The following is a 21,640-nucleotide window of genomic DNA, read 5'->3' on the forward strand; positions in this document are numbered from 1 at the left end:
AGAGCATATTAAAAATACCATTACCTTGGACGTTAAGCAATTTGAACCTATGCTGCTTAGTATGACACTATTCTTGTTTCAGGGAATTATCACGGAAGAGTAATGTAATAGTAGAAAGAGTGTTAGTTCTAGAATCAAAAGAACCGGGTTCAGATCCAAGGTCCGCTATTTACCATGTCTATGATCTTAGAGAAATAATTTAACTTCCCTAGATCTTAGTTTCCTAATCAGTAAACTGAAGTTGGGCTACATGACCTCTGTAAAACCAATAGAGCTCTAAAGCTTAAATCACTTCCCCTCTTTGGGACTCACTTTCCTCATCTTTAAAATGGGTGATTGAACTAGATGAGATGGTCTTTAAGCTAACTCCCAGCTCTAAATCTATAGATCCTATTTGTGGATTAAGGTGCAGATGTGACATTTTCATGGCTTAACTACCAGGAAATGACTCCTAAAGAGAGGATTACAGGGGGCAGCTAGGTGGCACAGTGGATAAAGCACTGGGTCTGGATTCAGGAGGTCCTGAGTCCAAATCCAGCCTCAGACACTTGACACTTACTAGCTGTGTGATCTTGGGCAAGTCACTTAACCCTCATTGCCCCGCAAAAAAAAAAAAAGAGAGAGAGAATTACATTAAAAAAAGTCAACTCTAACCCTAACCTGCTCTCTCATTTCTGTACCTCATCTATTTTTCCAGTCCTTGCCTCAGTTTATGCCTTCCCTGATCCTTTCATTTGGGTTTTCCTTGTTCAGTACTTACCTGCACACATGCTGTTAAGCCCCACCCCTCCCATCCCAATGGAGGTCCTGTCCATGAGGCCAGAGAACCTTCCAGTCTTTTATCTTTTTTTTTTTTTTTTTTTTTGCAAGGCAATGGGGGTTAAGTGACTTGCCCAGGGTCACACAGCTAGTAAAGTGTCAAGTGTCTGAGGCCGGATTTGAACTCAGGTCCTCCTGAATCCAGGGCTGGTGCTTTATCCACTGCGCCACCTAGCCGCCCCTCAGTCTTTTATCTTTGACAGAGAGCCTGGCTTGTGTCCATATGCATGAAGTGTATGTTGGTCTTCAAGCAACTGCCTTGGGTGCAGGACATCTGCCACTAGGGGGCAGGAGAAGCTCAGGTTCCTACTCACAGGAACAGGTCAACCTTTTCTTTTTTTCTTCTGTCTTTTCTTCCCTCCCTCGTTCTCCATTTTTCTTCCTCCTTTCCTCCCTTCCCTTTTTTCTCTTTCTTCCTCCCTCCCTCCCTTTCCCCCTCTCCATCTCCATCTCTTCCTTCCTTCCTCCCTCCCACTCTTCTTCCCTTCTTCATTCTTTCTTTTCCTTCCTTCCTCCCCTTTCCCTCTTTTCTTTCCCTCTTTCTTTCCTTCTTCCCTCCTTCCCTCTCTCCCTCCTTCCTTCCTTCCTTCCTTTCCCCCTCCCTCCATCTCTCTCTTTTTTTTTTTTTAGTGAGGCAATTGGGGTTAAGTGACTTGCCCAGGGTCACACAGCTAGTAAGTGTTAAGTGTCTGAGGTCGGATTTGAACCCAGGCACTCCTGACTCCAGGGCTGGTGCTCTATCCACTGCTCCACCTAGCTGCCCCTCCCTCCATCTCTTTCTTCCTTCTTCTCATTCTTCTTCCCTTCTTCATTCTTTCTTTCTCTTCCCTTCTTCTTCCCTCCCTTTCCCTCTTTTCTTTCTTTCCTCCTTCCCTCCTTCCTTCCTTTCTTTTTTTTCTTTCTTTCTTCCTTCCTTCCCTCCCTTCTTCCTCCCTCCCTTTCCTCTGCCCTCCATCTCCATCTCTTCCTTCCTTCCTCCCACTCTTCTTCCCTTCTTCCTTCCCTCCCTTCTTCCTCCCTCCCTTTCCTCTTCCCTCCATCTCCATCTCTTCCTTCCTTCCTCCCACTCTTCTTCCCTTCTTCATTCTTTCTCTCTTCCTTCCCTCCTTCCCTTTCCCTCTTTTCTTTCCCTCTTTTCTTCCTTCCTTCCTTTCCTTCTTCCCTCCCTTCTTCCTCCCTCCCTTTCCCTCTCCCTCCATCTCCATCTCTTCCTTCCTTCCTCCCACTCTTCTTCCCTTCTTCATTCTTTCTCTCTTCCTTCCTCCTTCCTTCCCTCCTTCCCCTTCTTCCTTCCTTCCTTCCTTCCTTCCTTCCTTCCTTCCTTCCTTCCTTCCTTTCTTTCTTTCTTTCTTTCTTTCTTTCTTTCTTTCTTTCTTTCTTTCTTTCTTTCTTTCTTTCTTTCTTTCTTTCTTTCTTTCCTTCTTCCCTCCTTCCTTCCATTTCTTTCCCAGATCTTGGATTTCACTGGTTTAGAGAACCCCCAATAAGGAAATTCCCTCTACCAATGAAGGTCAAAACCAATCCTTGAATTTATACCCTAGCAGAATTGCCTGTGGACACGAAGAGGTTAAGTTAATGGCCCACCTTCACAGTCAGTAAGTGTAAGAGGTGGGCCAGGTCTTCTTGACTCTGAGTTCTCTCATGTTGCCTTCTCAAGCCTAGAATTTCAAAGTTGATGGTAGAAGATGATAGGGAGAAAAGAGTTAGGGTTATTAAAATAGAATCACAAAACTAGCGATCATCTATTTTCATATATACAGAGGAAGAAACTGAAGCCTATTAATGCTGAATGACCTGCCACAGGTAGTTTGTGGCAGCACTAAGACTAGAATGCAGGATTCCTGAATCCCGAAGAAAAACCAGAGGTACCTAGTTGGCCTCATAGAGTCATAAAGTCTTGGAATAAGGAAGAACTTCAGAAATCATTTAGTCTGATCCATAAATAACTGAGTAGGAATTCCCTTCATCTCCCTGAGATCCAAAAGAGAGGGAATATAAAGCCAGAGAGTAAGGGGAAACATAAAGAAGACCTTGTTGACCATGAAGGTTGGACAACTCTAGTACATGTAATCAAGGGAGGCTGTAGAACCACCTTCCTTCCCTTCACCTGACCAGGTAGGAGGATGGAGAAGATGGGGGCTCTCCTACTCTGTGAACCCCATGACTCCCATAACTCCCAGTGCTTCCCAAGGTGATCCTCCACAAAGACATGGGGCATTTGGTGCTTCTAGATGTTTCCTAGATGTTCTGAACCATCTCTTCTTGAGAGCCCCCCAGTTCTCCAACTGCAATCATAAAAGGGTTTTATTGGTCAGGATAGCTACCAGTCATGCTTTGCCAATAGTACAATATCCTTTATACAGATGCCATGGAATTTACATGCAGATAGTTTTCTTGGGAGCACTGAGGAAGGGGACAGCACTTGCCCCCTCCCTCAGAAGCTCCCTGACCAAAATGAGCAGGTTGTTTGGCTTTTGCAGGATTCAGGGCCAGGGGCCAAGAATATAACACAGGGATCCCTCTTATTTTGTAAGGGAAACGTGAAAGCAGACACTAGGTATGGTGGTGGTGGTCATGGGGCTGAAGGGGGCTCTGTAGGAAGCAGACATCAGACTAGGTTTCATCAGCTGCACTCTGGCAGCAGTCAGCTTAGAGACCCTCACTCCAAATATTGTCCCATTATCTAAGCCTCACAGGACAGAAGAAATCTTGTATAAGAGAGGGAGCAGGGGAAAGGGGGCAGTGAAGAACTGGAATGGAAAGGAATGGCTAACCATGTTCTCCACCCCACACCGGGCATCTTCAGTAATGAGGGCAGCCCAGAGATGCCAAGCCCAGACAAGATTTGTCCGGCTGTCTTGGGCACAATCAGTCTCAATGAGCACTTTCAGACAGATCTAGCACATTTCTCTCAAGCCCTTGGATCACCCGACTAACATGAATTTCCCTTCTCTTCTCAGGAAGCTCTGAAGATGGACAGCAAAGGGGCGAAGATGGTTCGTCTTTTCTTTGGCTCTCTAAGGGGGAATCTGAGAAGAAGCAGGGTTCACTCTGATCCAAATCCCTTAACCTGTGACCCTGAGCACACACCCAAGGTGTTCTGCTGAGATTTCGGTTCCTCATCGGGTCTTCAAATATTCAAAGCAAGGTTCAAGCCTTTTTTATGCCTCATTCCTGGAGGAACTAATTCCTCAAAGCCCCTTCCACTGTCCTTTCTGGAGATTCTTCTGTTTTTTTCCTACTACTGGTCTAATGGCAGAGAAGCACACTATGGAAGCAGAGGAATGGATGGAACTGCTGACATCTGTGAGGTCAGGGGATTCGTTAGCTGATTTCTCAGTTTGCCTGAGGAACTGAACAAAGCCTGCCTGCCCTGAGTATGAGTGGAAAAGGGTCTTCTCTAAGTAAGATAACCACTGTCCAGGTGTGACAAGCTCAGTGTAGAGCAAAGGTAAATGCCTTTCAGTAGACCAGAAAAATCCCCAAGATGCCAGGCCATTTGGCGAATGGCACTTCTGGGTATTAATGGCATCTAATGGGATGTTTTCCAAGGAGTAGAGTTGGAAAGAAGTATGATTATTGCTATTTCTCCTCACTTCTGAGAAAAGTGTAGTTTTCCCTATAGGTCATAGAGCAGATGCTCATGCACCCCTGGATTGTCTTACTCACAGAAGAGCATCTCAAATGTGGAAGAGGCTTCTATGGGGGAAAGGTTTTGGGGACTGTGGGAAACTCAGAGAAAGGAGCTAGACAAAAGGTATATTCTAAACTATGTCCTGTAGTGGGGCTCCAGAGTTATTGAAAAGGAAACTCTGTCTATGGGCAGAGGCCATGTGAAAGGTTGCTCACTGAAAGAGTGACCAGAATGGAGCCAGGTAGGGAATGTTAGTTATCTCAAGTTTTTGCTCGAAGAAACTTTAGAATGATTGTTTTCTTCTTCCCGAGAAGGCTAAGAGTACCAACTGGTAAGTTGAGGGTAGTTTGCATCCAAGCAGAAAGGATTAGTCAACATCTACCCAATATAAGAGATTCATGTCCATGATCCAAGACCCCTGAGTTTAGCTCTGAAAGGGTGCAAATTTTGGAGGTGGGATTTCCAGGAATAATTGATGATCACATCATTTGGCTCTCCTACCAACTTCTGGCCCTTTCAAAGTGATGACTTCCTCATGAGATCACCAGGTATATGCCTAAATCCTGCGTCCCATTCCTACCTGCCCCCCTGCCTGCCCCATAATCTAATTTTTTTAAAAAAGGAGACAGAATGAATTAGGGATCCATGCGACACACATCATGGGGGTGTGACTAGGGTGGCCATCTGGCCAGCATTTGACAAGTGTGACTGATATTATATCACACAAGCTGATTGCTGGTTACCAGTGCCTCTGATTATGGCTAGTTTTTGTTTGTTCTGATGTTGGTAACCATAGATATGACCCTCACACTCACATGGAGCAGTCCCGTATTTTCCAGCAAAAGCCAAACCAAACCATCAAGCCAGACACAATGGGGCAGTGAGCAACTGCTGTCATCTCTGATCAAAGCTCCCTCCCCTGGGCCACTTCTCCCTCCCCTTGGGGCCCAGTGAAGGAGCTGGATCAGATCTCAATGAGGCTGGCCAGGCGAAGGCACAGGGGAGCATCAACAGGGACAGCACTGCGCTGGATCTCATTCCCATCCAGTCTCAGCACCTGGAGCTTGGAGAAGTTCATGACATCAACCACAGTGCAGAAGCTACTGATGGAGAACTCTGGAAAGAAGGAGTAGATGAAGAGCTCCAGTTAGAGACCTGGACACATTCTGAGTATCTTAGACCTCTTCTCCCCCAACAAAGCACATAGTATCAGGAAGCCTCTCTATGGCTGGTTGGAACAGTGCCTCTGAGTACAACATCCGGGGTGGGCATCTTGAATCACAGGACTTAGTTAATGCTGGATGTTGAAGGGACCTTGGAAATCATCCACCTCTTTCATTGTACAAAGAAAGAAACCTAGACTCACAAAGTGGAGGCAAGTTGACAAGTGTCACATAGTTATTAAGGGTCAGAACCAAATGTATATTCTTCTTTTTTTTTTTTTTTAAGTGACTTGCCCAGGGTCACGCAGCTAGTAAGTGTTAAGTGTCTGAGGCCGGATTTGAACTCAGGTACTCCTGATTCCAGGGCCGGTGCTCTATCCACTGTGCCACCTAGCTGCCCCGACAAATGTATATTCTTAAAGCATAGGTTTGATAATGTTACTCCCCTCTTCAAGAAGATCCAATGGCTCCCTCTTACCTCTAGGATAAAATACTCCTCTACGTAGCATTTAAAGCCCTTTGGGGTCCATCTCTAGCCCATTATTTTAGTTTATTACATATTACTCCCCTTTATACACTCTATTTTCCAGCAAGACATTCCAAATTCCTTGTATCCCATATTCCATCTCTGTGTGTGCATAGGCTGAATGCCTTGCTTCCCACTGAGGCCTTTCCTGATTCTTGCTGCTGCTAGTGCCCTTCCTCCAATCCCTCTGTTATTTACTTTGAGTATATTTTATGTCTTCTCTGTGTAAGAGTTGCTTCCCCCAAGTGGAATGTGAGTTCCTTGAGGCCAAGAGCTATTTGTTTTTTTATCCATGGTGCCTAGCACATAGTAAGTGCTTTTTAAAATTCATATTATATGAATGAACCAGGACTAGAACCTGGGGCCACTTAGACTTTGAGTCTAAGACTTTATTCACCATAACTATAACTTTAAAAAATATGGAATGTTTTAATGAATTAGAGTGTCATCTTTATGCAGGGGCCATGCTAATCTTTTCTGTATTGATCCAGTTTTAGTCCATGTGCTGCCAAAGTTCTCACTTTTAATCTGGGGGTTAACCTTCACTGAATGGAATCACTAGGGTATAAAGTTAGAGACAATGTGGAGTTGGAACTCTGAGGCTTGTTAGCTCAGTATACCCATTCAACTTCTGAAAAATGGAGAGACAAGTGAACATATCCCCTGCTGTTGCAGCCCTGAGCTCCATGGTCTGTAAAGATTCTGGTGAGCCAGGGCTAGCATCGCTTCTCATCTGTCATCAGCAAGGAACAGAGAGAGGGCAGCAAAATAGCAGCTTGGAAGAAAAGCCTGCATTTGAGAAACACTGGTTTTTAGCTTCTGGATAGGGAGGGACTCCCTAAAGGAGCTGCAGTCAGCAAGAGGGGGAAAGAGGAGGGATTCGGATCTCAAATGGTTCTTGTCATTTTGCAGATACAGAAAGTGGCAGGAAATTAGAGAGAGGGAGATTGATCCTAGAGACAAGTGCCTCTAAGCATCAGAGCTTGGTGGGTATAAAAAGTGTACACTATCTTTCCCAGTCTGTTCTCTGCCAAAGGAGAGAACAGAGAGTCTTTCATGTGAAAGAGTGAGAATTGAAAGCTTGAAAATCATAGACCACTCAGGGTGAGAAGGACGTCGAGGGGTCAAGGAAAGAATTCCTTTTCCTCTTGAACATTTAAAAGCTGTTTATTCCTTTCCCCTTTCTTTATAATTTCTAATCATTTGTATTTGTATCCTTAGTGCTTAGGACAGTTCCCAGCACACAGTAGGTGCTTAATTAATGCTTATTGCTCGAGTGAAGAAGGTTCTTAAAGCTCTTTTAGGAACTAAAGATTCTAGGATTCAATTCAATAAACATTTATTAAGTACCTACTAGCAGCCAGGTACTATGCTAAGTGCTGGTGATAAAATAAGAAAAAGAGACAGTCCCTGACCTCAAGGAGCTTACAACCTAATGGAAAAAGATCAAATGGTCTAGGAGGTTCTTTGGAGATTATTTTAGTCTCTAATTTTACAGATGAGGAAACTGAGGTCTAGTCAAGTTAAGGAACTTGGCCAAAGTCACACAGCTAGTTAGTGATATAGCAAGGACTAGAATCAAGGTCTTCTGCTTAATAAGTCCAGTGTATTTTCTATTGTACCATAGGGGCAGCTAGGTGGTACAGTGGATAGAGTGCTGGGCCTGGAGTCAGAAAGACTCATTTTCCTGAGTTCAAATTCAGCCTCAGACGCTTACTAGCTGGGTGGCCCTGGGCAAGTCATTTAATCCTGTTGGCCTCAGTTTCCTTATCTGTAGAATGAGCTGGAGAAGGGAATGGCAAACTACTGCATTATCTTTGCCAAGAAAAGCCCCAATGGGGTTTCAGACATGACTGAAACAATTGAACAATATTGTACCATATGGCCTTCCCTGGTTCCAAGTCCACTCAATCCCAATAATACTTTGATTCTATAGGTTTCCCTTTAGTCATTTTCTATACAGCTTGGTCCCTTTCTTTTTCTGACTGTCTTCAGTTGGACCAAATGATCCTGCCCTCCCAGCATACTTTCTGTTTTGGATAAATCTGGCATCCCTCTGCAAAGCTTGCTGGGTTAGTGATCCTAAGGGAAAGAGCCAAGCCTAGGTCATTGCCTGCTCCATTGCTGACTAGTGTTCTAACAGTCTTGAAAAGCTGCCAGAGGCCTCATTGGCCCCTTAAATGGAATAAAGTTATGTAGGCTTGGGGGAAAAGGACTGTGCAGACTCTTGTTAGTTGTTCTTCAACAAGTTACCCGTCCAATGTGGGGTGGTCTGCCCTTAGGCAGTGCCTGCATCCCTGATGAGAACTGGATCTCTGGGTCATCCTACAACTGTTTTCTCAGCTTCATTTCTCTCCCCCCTTAGATAGTATGGACCATTCCTGGCTTTCAAAGGTGGTGGAGAGTTCTCAGTTTGGGGACTGGAAAGTGAAACATGGTGTTGTGGATGGAGAGCACTGGACTCAGAGTCGAAAAAGTCTGAGTTCAAATCCTGCCTCAGATCCTTATTAGCCATGTGACCTTGAGCATGTCAGTTAAATTTTATGTGGCTATTTCTTCATCTGCAAAGAGTGGGTTAGACTCATAGGTCCTTTCCAGTTCTAAATTTATGATTTGATGATCTTATGACCCTGAGATACAAAGGGAGGGAACAAATCGTTTTGTTGTTATTGAGTCATTTCTGTCATGTTGGACCCCATGACCCCATTTGGGACTTTCTTGGCAAAGATACTGGAGTGGTTTGCTATTTCCTTCTCTAGTTCAGGAAACTGAGGCAAACGGTGAAGTGACTTGGCCAGGGTCACACAGCTAGTAAGTATCTGAGGCTGGATTTGAATTTAGGAAGATGAGTCTTCCTGATTAAAAAGATCTGTGCTCTAGCCCCAGCTCTGCTGTCTATTAGCTATGTAACCTTGGAAAAATCATTTCCCTTCTCTGGGCCTCAGTTTCCTTATCTGTCAAAATCAGGAGATTGAACTGTAAAACCTAAGCTCTAACATTCTGTAAATTTAGGGAAAGGAAGATGCGGATTAGAGGCTTAGAAAGAAACCATTTGGAGAACAAAAGTGGATTGATGAGGACAAAAGAAAAAGCTAGAATCAGTTGTTTAGGAGAAGACATGGAGGCGAATCAATAGGGTTAGTATACATAAGGGACTATTTTCGATCTCCACAAATAGACCAGGAGGAGAAGAGCTGAAACCATAGCCTAGGAGTGTAGGAGCCTAGATTTAGGGCTGAGAGAACCTTAGAGGCCATCAAGTCTCTCTCCCCTCCCATTTTACAGATAGGGAAACTGAGGCACAGAGGTTAAATGACTTGCCCAGGGATAAAATAGCCAGTAAATATTTGAAGTGAGATTTGAACTCAGTTCCTCCTGACTTTAGGAACTATAATACATGGCCTCTTAATCTGTACTGAGACATAAGCAAGAATTTCCAGACTACCAAAATTGTTCCAGACCCTGGAAAGAACTATTGGGAAGGCTGGAAAATATCCTTTCCCATAGATCTTCCAGAAAGCAGTGGCATAATCTGAAACTATTTTTGCGGACTCCCTTCCAGAGACAGGAGAATGGCTCCTATGACCTTTGGAGAGCTCCTCTACTCAAAGAACAGAGAAGGTAGTAGAAGAGAAGGCTGTGTCTACAAAATGCCCCAAGGCTATCTTAATATGGGCTAAAGGACTATGTTGGGAGGAGGAGAGGGGGAAGGGTGGCTCAGCCCAAACTTCACTCTCAGCCCAGTCTGGAACTGGCCTTGAGGTTTAGTAATAGATTCTCTGTCCCAGACCTGGGGGGGCCTCAGGTAGAAATGCTTTGTCAAGATGCCCAGACTGTGCTAAACAGCTGGGCTGCAAATGTTTATATACAGACTGTGTGCACACGTAGGTAGGTATATATTTATGTACATGGTGCCTGTAGATTCTTTTCCACGCACTAGACATTCCGAGCCCCTCTGTTTAGCTCTAAGGAGTGATGATGAATAGGACAGGGCTTCTGCTCGGAGACAAGGGGAAGACTTTTCTCGGCCCAGATTAAACACTGACCTAAGTCTTTCCAAATTCCTCCTAGTGTACCCGCCCTGCTTCGGTGGATCCCAGGGCTTTGGAATAATATTCTGAGCTGTGTTCCTCTGTGGCTGCCAAGCTGGAAAGGCTGAAGGATATACTGAGGGAAGGAGGGGGCAGGGAGGGAGCAGCCTATCCATCATTCTACCTCTTGCCCATTGGCTTGGAGAACTTCAATCATCCTTCTTTCCCAGACTGCTGTGTTGAGAGCCAGGGTGCCTGGCTAGGAGGCAAAGCGATACAGTAAAAAGGTCCTGGGTTCAAATCCTAGCGCTGCTTACTAGCTTGAATAAGTCACTTCTCATCCCCATGATTCAGATTCCCCACCTTCAAAATGAGGGATCAGATAAAGCACCCACCCTGGATTCAGGAGAACCTGAGTTCAAATCCAGCCTCAGACACTTGACACTTACTAGCTGTGTGACCCTGGGCAAGTCACTTAACCCTCATTGCCCCGCAAAAAATAAAAATAAAAATAAAAATGATGGATCAGATAGCCTTCAAGGTCCCTGCTAGCGCGCGCTCTCTCTCTCTATATATATATATGCACACACACACATGTATGTATATGTATATATGTTCTGATTTCTAGAGAGGACAGATGAACCAGGAGAGACTCTGTCTCTTGCCATTATTTTGAATCAGAGCAGGGTCAAAGAGTAGCTCAAAACTCTCAGATGTTAAGCTATGGGAACCTACAGAATGAAGATTCTGGGTTCTGGTCTTCTAGTCTGTGTGAGCTTGGGGTAAACCCTGTCCCTTATCTGGGCCTTGGCTTTCTGCATCTTTGCAGCAAAAGAATGGTACTTCCAAACCATATGTGGGACTGAAAGGAATAAGGAATTGGGATAATTTGGTCTGGAGAAGAGAAAGCTAGAATTAGGTGGTGTTTTTTTTTTTTGGTTGTTTTTGCGGGGCAAAGAAGGTTAAGTGACTTGCCCAGGGTCACACAACTAGCAAGTGTCAAGTGTCTGAGGCCGGATTTGAACTCAGGTCCTCCTGAATCCAGGGCTGGTGCTTTATCCACTGCACCATTCAGCTGCCCCTAGAATTAGTTTTTAGTCTTAGAAAAGATCAGAGCATCAGAGCCAGAGGAGAATTTAGAGTTTATGAATCCAACTCCTTTCTTCTACAAAAGAAGAATCTGAGGTTGAATCTGAGGGTCATAGGGTAACTATCTGAGGCAAGATTTGAACCCAGGCATTTGACTTTAAGTCCAGTGTCCTGTTTTTTCATTATGCCCCACTGTCTTGGTGCAAGTGGTGGCAAGTAGCTGTTAGTTTCCACTGATGATAATTCAAATGCTACTTGGTTTTATACTGTTGGATAGACTCAGGGAGGCAGAAACCTTTAAAGTAGAAAGGAGAATTTCTTTGTGAGTTCCCAGGGCACTTCAAGGGGGTGATTTCCTTCTTTGGAGAGTTTTAAGGGACCTCTAGGTACTTGGGATAGCTAGCCTGGTTTTATCTAGAGGTAAGAGATTGGATAAAAGCATACCTTGAGGTTCCTTTTAGCCCAAGGATAGGACAGCTGTTCTTTTCTGTCCTATTTTCAAGGTGAACCCTTGAGACCATGCAGGAAACACAGAAGATGGCTCTGGATAAGGGGTGAAAACTCCTCTTGAAAGTTAAGCTTGGCTCATGGTAAGGTGGCCCAGCACAGCTGAATGCATGAATGCCCAGTTTTTTGCAGAATACAATATTTTAGAGAAAAGCTCCCTTGGAACTAGAAAACCCAGGAGAAGTGAGAAAGTTTTCAAGAAAGCCATTCTGGGCTGGAAGCCAATGGTGAAACTTTAGGTTTTTCCTGAAGTTCATTATCTCCTGCCTGCCCCACCAGCAGTCCCCCTTATTCATCTTTAGGACTGGGGCTCCCCTCCCTTGGGTTTCCTGGCTTCTCCAGTCCACTTAAGCACAAAGAGAAAAGCCTAAGGGAAAAAAGCTGAAGACTCAGTTTCTCTCTGAGCATTGAATTCTTGGTCTTCAAAGTCCTTAGCCTGGGGTAATTAATGAGGATTTTTTTTCTGTTAGGAGGTTAAATGCTGGCCCAGGCCCTTCCAGCCTGGATTAAGACCTCAAAAGCCTTTAGTAGGGATTGGTTTGTGCTAAACATGAGACCTCATTAGGAAAGGGAGCTGAAGAGGGCCGGGGTTATCTCAATATAATATAAATGCCAACGTTTGTTGTCCATACCAGCTGTCGTCTGAGAAGGAAAGTTCTGTGGAGGTTGGGTCTTTCTACTTTAGTTAGATATGACTGACACGGAAGCATTTAGGAAAGAGGAAGCCTGGTGATTCAGTTGCCTTCTGCCCTTTGGGCAGGGGGCTTAGAGTCACTGGCCTTTTGTCCACAAAAATAATTCACATTTCCTGTGATCTTTAAGTCTTACAAAGTGTACTAGACATAGTGGTTAGAAGTCTGGACATGGAGTCTGGAAGACTGAGAAAATCTTCCTTTAGATAATTACTAATTGTATGAATGTGGACAAGTATATGATACATGATGTGACATATGACATGATATGATAAATAGCTCCTATCTCACAGCTTATTATAGGAGGTAGGTGCTATATCGAATGAGAAAACATATGTAAAATGCTTTGCAAGTCTTTAAGTCCTATACAAATGTTAACTTATTGTTTTCATTATAATGACCCTGTGAGGTAGGTGGTGTATGTATTATCATCTCTTGTTTTACAGATGGGGAAACAGGCTCTGAGAGCTGATGATTTTACTAATGGCCACTCTTTTTTTTTTTTTTTTGGGCCAGGCAATGAGGGTTAAGTGACTTGCCCAGGGTCACACAGCTAATAAGTGTCAAGTGTCTGAGGCTGGATTTGAACTCAAGTCCTCCTGAATCTAAGGCCAGTGCTTTATCCACTGCACCACCTAGCTGCCCCTAATGGCCACTCTTTGAGTAAGAGCTGAGACTGGGATTTAAATCCAGAACTCCTGATTCCTGTTATAATGAATAAAAATGTCATTCCATCTTGGGTTCTATGGGTCTTACCTATTAGAAACACATAATTATTAATATTTCAAGCAGTTGGTACGAGGGATCCATAATGCATTTGCCCTACCAGGAAAGACTCTTCAATTGAACAAAGGGCCGTATGGAGGTCTTTAAGCTTGTTAAGGGGAATTTAGAGAATTTTAAACTGTTATCTATAACTAGAATACTCTGCATTAAAGTGGCAAATGAAGAATGGGAAAAACAAAATAAGTGAAAAGACCCATTTTGAATAGTAAATGATGACAAATCATGGACCTATATATATGTGTATATATACACATACACAATATACATATACACACATATACACCTATATACCTACACATGCACACACATACATATGCACATAGACATGAACATATGCATACACATATACACACAGCGCACACATCCATACACACATAGACATGCACACATACATACATATAGGCATAGACATACATATATCATACATACACATACACATACACATACACATACACATACACATACACATACACATACACATACACATACACATACATACACCCAGGACTCCAGGGTGAGATAAAAGTGTTACAACACAGAGAGATCCAAACAAATGTAAATTACTAGGCCTGACACTTACTGTATTTTACTATGGTCCAAGGACTAGTAGCATCTCTTAGTAACTTCTAGTATTTTATAACATCGACCTGTAAGCAATTAATCTTTTTTTTTTGGGGGGGCAATTGGGGTTAAGTGACTTGCCCAGGGTCACACAGCTAGTAAGTGTTAAGTGTCCGAGGCCAGATTTGAACTCAGGTCCTCCTGAATCCAGGGCCAGTGCTCTATCCACTGCGTCACCTAGCTTCCCCTCTTATTTCTTTTTGAGGTCATCATGCTTACCCTGCCTTTACTCTCTTCCCTTCATCTTGACCCCCTGGTGAACCAGTTCAACTCTATATTCTTCTCTTTTTTCAAGTCCCTTGACCTTTTATCCTATAGAAAATTTTGTCCTTCCAAACCTCAATCCTGGATTAATCCCATCATCCCCTGCCTTCATTCATATCCACTGTGCCACCTACCTGCCCCTTGTAGGCAATTAATCTTGACCCACAACTGGTGGTCTAGGGAATTTAGCTACATGGGGGATTAAGGTCTTTTAAATTCTACGTATACTCTAAGTTTGAGAAGTAATATTTTATTTCTTGTCTCTAAACCCAGTATTCTTTTTAATAAATAGCCTACCACTTGTATTACTTTCTTCTCCTAAAATTAATTTCCTCCTGCTCTCCAATGAGGGTTGCCAACCCAGCAAGTGCTCTGTAAAGCTTGTGTAAAGGTCAACCGTCCACCCAGTGGGTGGGCACATGCCTGTCTGTAATCCCTGCTACCAGGAAGGCTGAGGCAGGAGGATCCCTTGAGCCCAGGAGTTTTGAGCTATCGTGAGTTAAGCCAATCAGATGCCTGTATTAAGTTTGACACCAATATGGCAAGCCCCTGGTGGTGGTGGTGGTGGTGGTGATGATGGAGACTACCAGTCTGTCTAAGGAGGAACAAACCAGCCTAGATAGGCAACAGAGCATGTGAAAACGCCCATGACTGATGGGGAGTGAGACTGGTCTCATGAGAGGCCACTAAGTTTTCAGCCTGGACAAGAAAGTGAAACTCAGTCTGAAAACAAACACAAAACGCCACTCATCCCAACTCCTCCTCCCCAAGGCCTCACCATTGATCCGGTTGCCTTGAAGATAGAGATTCTCCAGGTTGGTATTGACGGGTGGAATCTTCTGTAGCTGGTTGTAGGAGAGGTCGAGCTCAAGGAGGCTGCTGGCATTGAAGGTGTTGGTGGACAGCCCGTTGTTGGTAAGGCTGTTGTGAGACAGGCGCACATAGAGCAGTTTGGGGGACCCCCGGAAATAACTGTCTGGAACGGTGTAGACGTTGTTGTGCTCCAGGTAGAGCTGCTCCAGGGCAGCGGGCAGCCCGTCCGGCAGCCTCCGGAGGTGGTTGTAGCTCAGATCCAGCATGATCAGCGATCGCAGACCCCTCATGGCGGTGCCCACCTCTTGGATCTCATTGTGCTGCAGGTACAGGGCTGTCAGGTTCTCCAGCCCCTCCAGAGCGTTGTTGGGAACCCGAGAGATCTGGTTGTGGTCCAGATGGAGCTCCCTCAGGGACCGGGGCAGGGGGCCGGGCATGCGGGTCAGGTTGTTGTGGTCCAGGTACAGCCTCTCCAGGTGCTTCAGCTTGGAGAAGACCTTCCTGCCCACCTTATCGCTGGTGATCTGGTTGCCATGGAGAGCGATCCAGAGGAGTCCGGTGGCGTTGTCAAAGACGGCTTCCTGAATGGTGGAGATCTGGTTGTTCTGGAAGTAGACGTACTTCATTCGAGAAGGGACAAAAGGCAGGTACTTGAGGTTTCGGTTGTCACAATACATAGCGGTGGGGAAGGTGGGAGGGCAGTCACATTCCTGGGGGCAATCCCGGGGGTCTGGGGGAGGCTGACTTCCATAGGCGTAGGCGGGACCTTCTTCCACTCCGCCTCCGTAGGGATAGGGCTCATAGGGCTCATAAGTGTCATAGGGATCATAATATGTCGACTGCTGGCTTCGGAGGTAGTGGAACCACCACTGGGTGTCATCTTCATACTGGGCCCAGGAGATGGAGCAAAGCCCAGACACAAGCAGGAGGGACACCCACCGCATTTTGTCTCTGGTACCTGTCAGGGGAGAGAGGGCATTGGGAGCAGGGACGTGGGTATCATTTGCTATATGTTACTTACTGGGGTGTCTTCTTTTATTTTTTCTATTAACAAGCACTCATTTCCACTTCCTCCCCACTCCCTCCTCCTTCCCTCCACTCACTGAGGGAGAAAAAAAAAGAAAAGAAAAACAAAACCCTTGTAACAAATATAGCAGTTAAGCAAAATAAACTCCCATATTGGCCACATCCGAAAATGTGTCTCATTCTGCATATTTGCTTATTAGCTCTCTGTCAGAAAGTAGGTGGCATACTTTATTATTGGTCCTCTGGAGTCATGGTTGATTGGAGTTATGAAGTCTGTATCCAGGGTAGGTGTGGCTTGTCTGTCTGCCTGCCTGCCTGCCTGCCTGCCTGTCTGTCTGTCTGTCTGTCTGTCTGTATCAGATTGGAAGCATACTGAGTCAGGGACTATGCCCCAAGGGCAGGGATCAGTCATTTATTAAGCACATACTCCGTGCCAGGCACTGGACTAAGGGATGGGGATACAGAAAGAAGCGAAAGATAGTCCCTGCCCTCAAGGAGCTCACAATCTAATGGAGAAGACAGCAAACACAGAAATATGTAAAAACAAGCTGTATGTAGGAAAAATAGAAAATATTTAAGAGAGGGAAGGCACTACGATTGAGAGGTTGGGAAAGCCTTCCTGTAGAAGATGGGATTTTAGCTGGTACTTAAAGGAAGCCAGAGAAGGTGGGAGATAGAGATGAGGAGGGAACTAGCTTCCTTAAGGGGAGGGACCACACCTTTTCTACCAGACCAGAGCAAATGTTACTTGGCAGAATGAAAACTCCCCAAAGACAGGAGCTGGGTTTCAATTCTACCAGGATCTCAGTGCTCTGGGATCTCAGACAAGCCATTGCTCCTCTCTGAGCCTTGCTTTCTCACTGGTAAGAACAAACCGCTGGGTTGGAGCATCTTTAAGTTGGCTTAATGGTGCCTCCTGTTTTTAACTGGCTTGTCCCAGCACTGGCTGCTGCACTGAAGGATACAAGGCTGTGCCCAAAGGGCTCACAGAGGGTGAGTTAGGAGACCAGGCTTTGCTCCTGATGGCCACAGAGTAGGATTCTTCCAGGTTGGGAAAGACCTTGAAATTGGATCCTGAAGCCTGGGGAGCCTTTGGAGCCTTTAGGACCCTGCAAGTTATGTTGGGTTGGGTGTGAGTACCCCGGACCTCTCCAGAGTGAGCTAGTTCCTAGTGTAGGGTCTCCCCAGGACAAGGACACATTTTCAATGGTGCCCTCTCTGAGGCTTCAGAGCTTTCTGTTTTTTTTTTTTTTTTTTTTTGGTGAGGCAATTGTGGTTAAGTGACTTGCCCAGGGTCACACAGCTAATAAGTGTCAAGTGTCTGACGTCAAATTTGAACTCAGTTCCTTCTGAATCCAGTGCTTTATCCACTGCACCACCTAGCTGCTCCTCTGTTTTTTTCTAGATGCCCAGGGATACCTTGAGGTGACTTAAAATGTCTGAAGGGGCATGGGGTGCCTCCCTCCTCTGAGGAGTCATCTGGATCTCCAGAGGAAAGCCTAGGTACCCTGCACAGGTTGGGGTTTTCTTGAACCCAGATCACCTCAAGTTGGAGAATGAGATTCCTATCCTGATGAGCCTCCCAGTGTTCAGGGTCTACACCCAGTTTTCTAGGAGTCTCCAGGGTGCTGCTCCTGAGAAACTTCCTTTGATTAGCAGCTTGTGGGGTGACAGAGGGAAAGGTGGACCAATAGTGGCCCACAGAATGGCTCCAGGCTTAGGCCACTGGCTGGCGGATTTGGGACTTGGTCATAGAGTGTGAACTGAATGTAATCCTCTCTCCTCTACAATGTCTAGTAAAATGTTGGCATTCCCCACCCTTCCCCAGTGACATTGCCCAAGAGCCACCAGGACCCAAAGGAAAGGGATGGAGAATGGAGAAAAGTGTGAAGTTGAAGTGATGCTTCAAGCACCATCTCATTGAAAATGGGTTTGGTGGCAGAGGACCTGGGTTCAAATCCTGGTTTTCTTACTATTTGTGTGACCTTGAACAAGTTACTTTACCTTGTGGGCCTCAGTTCTTCTGCAAAATGAAGGGGTTGTACTGGATTATCTCTTCCAGCTCTAAGTTTATGACCCTCTGACTATTTCCCAGACTCTTTCAGGGAGTTACTGCCTGCCAGCCTGCTGACGTCACCCCTTCTTTAATTCACCCGTCCCATGCCAAGCTACCTGTCAGGCAGAGATGAGCTAGGAATGTCATTTTCTCTCCAGAAGGCACCGAATGTTGGCACCTGAGCTGCTAGGCCCAATGCCGAGATCACCCAGGGCGCTGCACGGCCCACTGCCACCATGCTAACCACATTGATTGGATGTGAACATTGACTTGGAGGAGAGCTTGGTGGGGAGAGAAGGCCTACAGGTGAGGAAAATGGGCACACCGAATCCCGTTAAACCGTGATCTCCTTCATTTCAGCCAGGTGCCTCTCCACAATTGTGGGTGGGGGGACACTTTCCAGAGGTGGGGAATCAGAACCTTCATACATGGCCCAGCCCTACATGACCCTATCAGATTGGAGGATCTTTGAGAATAGAGACTGAGGCCTCAGGGCAGTCCCTTCACTGTCATTCTCTGCATTACCATTGGACATTGATAGCTCTGAGTGGAGAAAGGGAACAATGTTAAAGGACCATGGCTGGAAGGGGCCACAGAGTCATTGCAGCTCTTCATTTTACCGATGAAGAAACTGAGGCCTGGAGATAGGAATTATTCTGCCCAGAGGTATTGACAGAGCTAGGATTTGAATCCAGGTGCCCTGACTACAGATCCAACCGCTTTCCATCATATCATACCACCCTCTTAGGACAGAAAACTGAGGAAAGCATTTCATTACATCTGTGGAAGATATAGGAGGACCCCAAACTGTGTGGCATTGAGTTTGGAGGGAGGGGCACCTTCCTGGACATGACTTCTCCCTAGGCTCATCTAGCTAGTGGGGGAAGTGAGGGGGGTCTCCTCAAAATTCTGCTCCCAGTAGCCTCCTAAGTAAAGGTCATTGAGTCCCAACAACCCCTGGGGTTGCTGGGGGAACAAGATCTCTGGCCTGTTCTCAGTCAGGCTCAGGCTTTGAACAAAGAGCTTATAGTGTTCCCTAGGAGCAAACTCAGCTGCCCCACTGCCTGGGCATGCTGGCTGGCCCTTGGCTCCAGGCACAAGCGAAGATGGATGGAACTGCCCACTGCCAACCACACATTTTTCCATGTATAACCTCTCTGCTTCTGCTGGATCAAGGTGGCTGCTGGGGGGAGGGGAGGGGTTTTGGGGGACAGATTGGCACAGAGAAGCTTTGTCTCCATTCCCATTTCTCCCAGACTAGGAATTTTGGTAAGAATTGTTATGCTTTTTCAAGAAGCAATTTTTCTGGGGCTGGAGACCTTACCTTTCCCCTGGACAGCTCTCAGGAACCTTGCTCCATTCCTGCCTTTCAGAAGCAATTCTTCCCTATTGAAGACTTAGACCTAGAACCTATGCTCAATAACAGAGAGATTACTCCTTGAAGTGGAAACTCTGTAAGGGGAACATACTTAGAACTGGAATTGGGTGGGGGGATGTCCCTCTTGGATGTGCTGCCATCCCCTTCCATGGAAACATACTCTTCCCCCTCCTGTCTGTCTTTTCTTTTTTTATGATCCCCCCACCTCTGCTTTCTTTTCTTTTTGTTTCTGTTTCCCTCTTTTTTTGTCAGTCTATTTCTGTGCCTTTATTTCTCTCCTATCTTTCTCTCCCTCTTTTTCATCTGTCTACCATTGAGAAATTAACATCTCCACACCTGGATCAATAAGTGGGTTCATAACTACCTATTAGCATCAGGATCCCCTCACCCACATTCTTCCTGTGGCTAAGAAATTAACAGCTGCACATCTAGATCAATAAGTGGATTAATACCTAATAGCAGCAGGATCCCCTCACCCACATTCCTCCTGAGGCTGGCCTCAACCCACATCTGTATGTTGGCACACAGAGTTTCATTTGGGTGCCTGGCCCCTTGTGGAGAAAGCAGACAGCATTCACCGGGCTGGGGAAAGTAATTTAAAAGTAGCCAGCTGTCCTATGCACTTACCTGGTCCTTCACTTTTCCACAGATAAGAACTGCAGGAGCCCCCAAGTGGAAAAGCCAAGGCAGACACACACCAAAGGAAATCTTGCAACCCCTTCCCCTCCCCCCTCCTTACTCCTACATCCCTGGAATTGTCACCAGCATTTAGGGGCTGGGAGAGGGGATGATTCCACCTCTGACTCATGCATCTACTATTCCCCTTTTCCTCTCTCCCCATCAGGGATGCAAAGTACCGAAAGGAGACAAAATGAATACACTTACCTAAAGAGTTGTCTCTCTCTTAGAAAGCGACCACGTTTCTCCGTCTGGTCTTCTGTGGATTGGTAGACGTGTGAGTGTGTGTGTGTGTGTGTGTGTGTGTGTGTGTGTGTGTGTGTGTGTGTGTAGAAAAAGAGAGTGTGCTGGTGTGTGCCAGCCAGGGGTCCCGCCCCCAAATTCCTAATCGAATATTGTGAAGTTGGGGGCTGGTGAGCTCTAACCCTGGCTCCCTAAGGAACCTGCTAAGAGTTTGACTTTGAGAGAGAGAGAGAGTTTTGCAAAAATCCTTCTGTCGACTGGCTGCTATAAACCCACCCTCTTTCTCCTTGGTCTTTCCATTCACTTATCTTCCCTCAAAGTGCTGGCAGCCCCGGGTCTCTCTCTGCTGAATGAGTTAGTGGTTGTCCCAGAAGTTGTTTGTATAGCCACTTATGAGGTGTCTGGGTTTCTCATTAAACCCAAGCAGGGCAGATGCAGATGCTGGGGTGGGGAGAAGGCCAGGCTTTGGGAGCAGCCCCCTTAACTCCTTCAGACACCCACAAAGAGCCTGGATCCTTTGGGAGTGAACTTCAGGGTCCACTGGGAGGCTGGTCATGATTGGGGGTCATAGTGGGGGACTGATGAGGTAGCAAGGCTACTCAGTTTGGGAGAAGCAGACCCAGGTTCTATTTTAGTGACTTTGAGAGAGTCATTTAACCTCTAGGGATGGATGCAGGTAGTAATTCTTTGTGAGGTGCGGAGTGAGAACCTGGACCTATAAATTCAGTGATGTTGGGAACTTTTAGTAAGGAAATTGCCTCTACCAACACACATTGGCAACTGTTTTACAACTTACGGTCTTAGAGGGTTGTCTTGGGCACTGAGAGCTAAGGTGACTTGCCCAGGGAGGAGGAGGCAGGAGCCAGGACTTGAACTCAGGTCTTTCTGATTCCAAAACTCCCTGCTGTATTTTGTAAAGATATTATCATCCCCATTTTACAGATTAGGAAACTGGAATGGAGGGAGGGTGACTTGCCCTAGGTTACCCAGCAAAGTTTTGGAGGAAAGATTGGGACTGAGGTTTTGTGACCCCCTCCCCCCCACTACATGTTGCCTCAATAATAAAGAGACAGTAATGCCTCCTCAATCCTTACTGTTATAAAGTGGCTGAAATGAAGGGCTAAACATGAAAGGGCCTTGAATAGAAAAATGCCATGTAATCACAAAGGATATTTGTGGTATTTAGTAATGATTTAATGGCCCTCTCTCATGGGGCAGCTAGGGGCCTCAGTAGATAGTGCGCTGGCCCTGAAGTTGAGAGGACCTGAGTTCAAGTCTTACCTCAGACACTTGCTATGTGGGCAAGTCACTTAA

General features: G+C 45.7%; 1 protein-coding gene and 1 non-coding gene across 3 annotated transcripts; both read right to left on the reverse strand.

Moving 5' to 3' along the window:
* Window positions 1–5,412: 5,412 nt before the first annotated feature.
* FMOD (fibromodulin) lies at window positions 5,413–20,691 on the reverse strand. 2 transcript variants are annotated; one of them, XM_043964638.1, is made up of 3 exons: window positions 20,291–20,691; window positions 14,911–15,903; window positions 5,413–5,569 (listed from the first exon to the last, which is right to left on the reverse strand). In XM_043964638.1, the coding sequence occupies exons 2-3, from the start codon at window positions 15,887–15,889 to the stop codon at window positions 5,418–5,420; spliced, it is 1,131 nt and encodes a 376-aa protein (XP_043820573.1). In that variant the 5' UTR covers window positions 15,890–15,903; window positions 20,291–20,691; the 3' UTR covers window positions 5,413–5,417. The 2 variants fall into 2 exon arrangements, with proteins under 2 accessions (XP_043820573.1, XP_043820574.1); XM_043964639.1 differs by lacking the exon at window positions 20,291–20,691 and adding an exon at window positions 20,033–20,102.
* On the reverse strand, window positions 6,556–6,659 carry LOC122726977. Its single transcript, XR_006352967.1, has one exon. It is a non-coding gene; the product is annotated as a U6 spliceosomal RNA (small nuclear RNA).
* Window positions 20,692–21,640: the final 949 nt, after the last annotated feature.

The sequence above is a fragment of the Dromiciops gliroides genome, chromosome 4 (assembly GCF_019393635.1).
Source record: "Dromiciops gliroides isolate mDroGli1 chromosome 4, mDroGli1.pri, whole genome shotgun sequence".
NCBI classification, from domain to species: domain Eukaryota; kingdom Metazoa; phylum Chordata; class Mammalia; order Microbiotheria; family Microbiotheriidae; genus Dromiciops; species Dromiciops gliroides.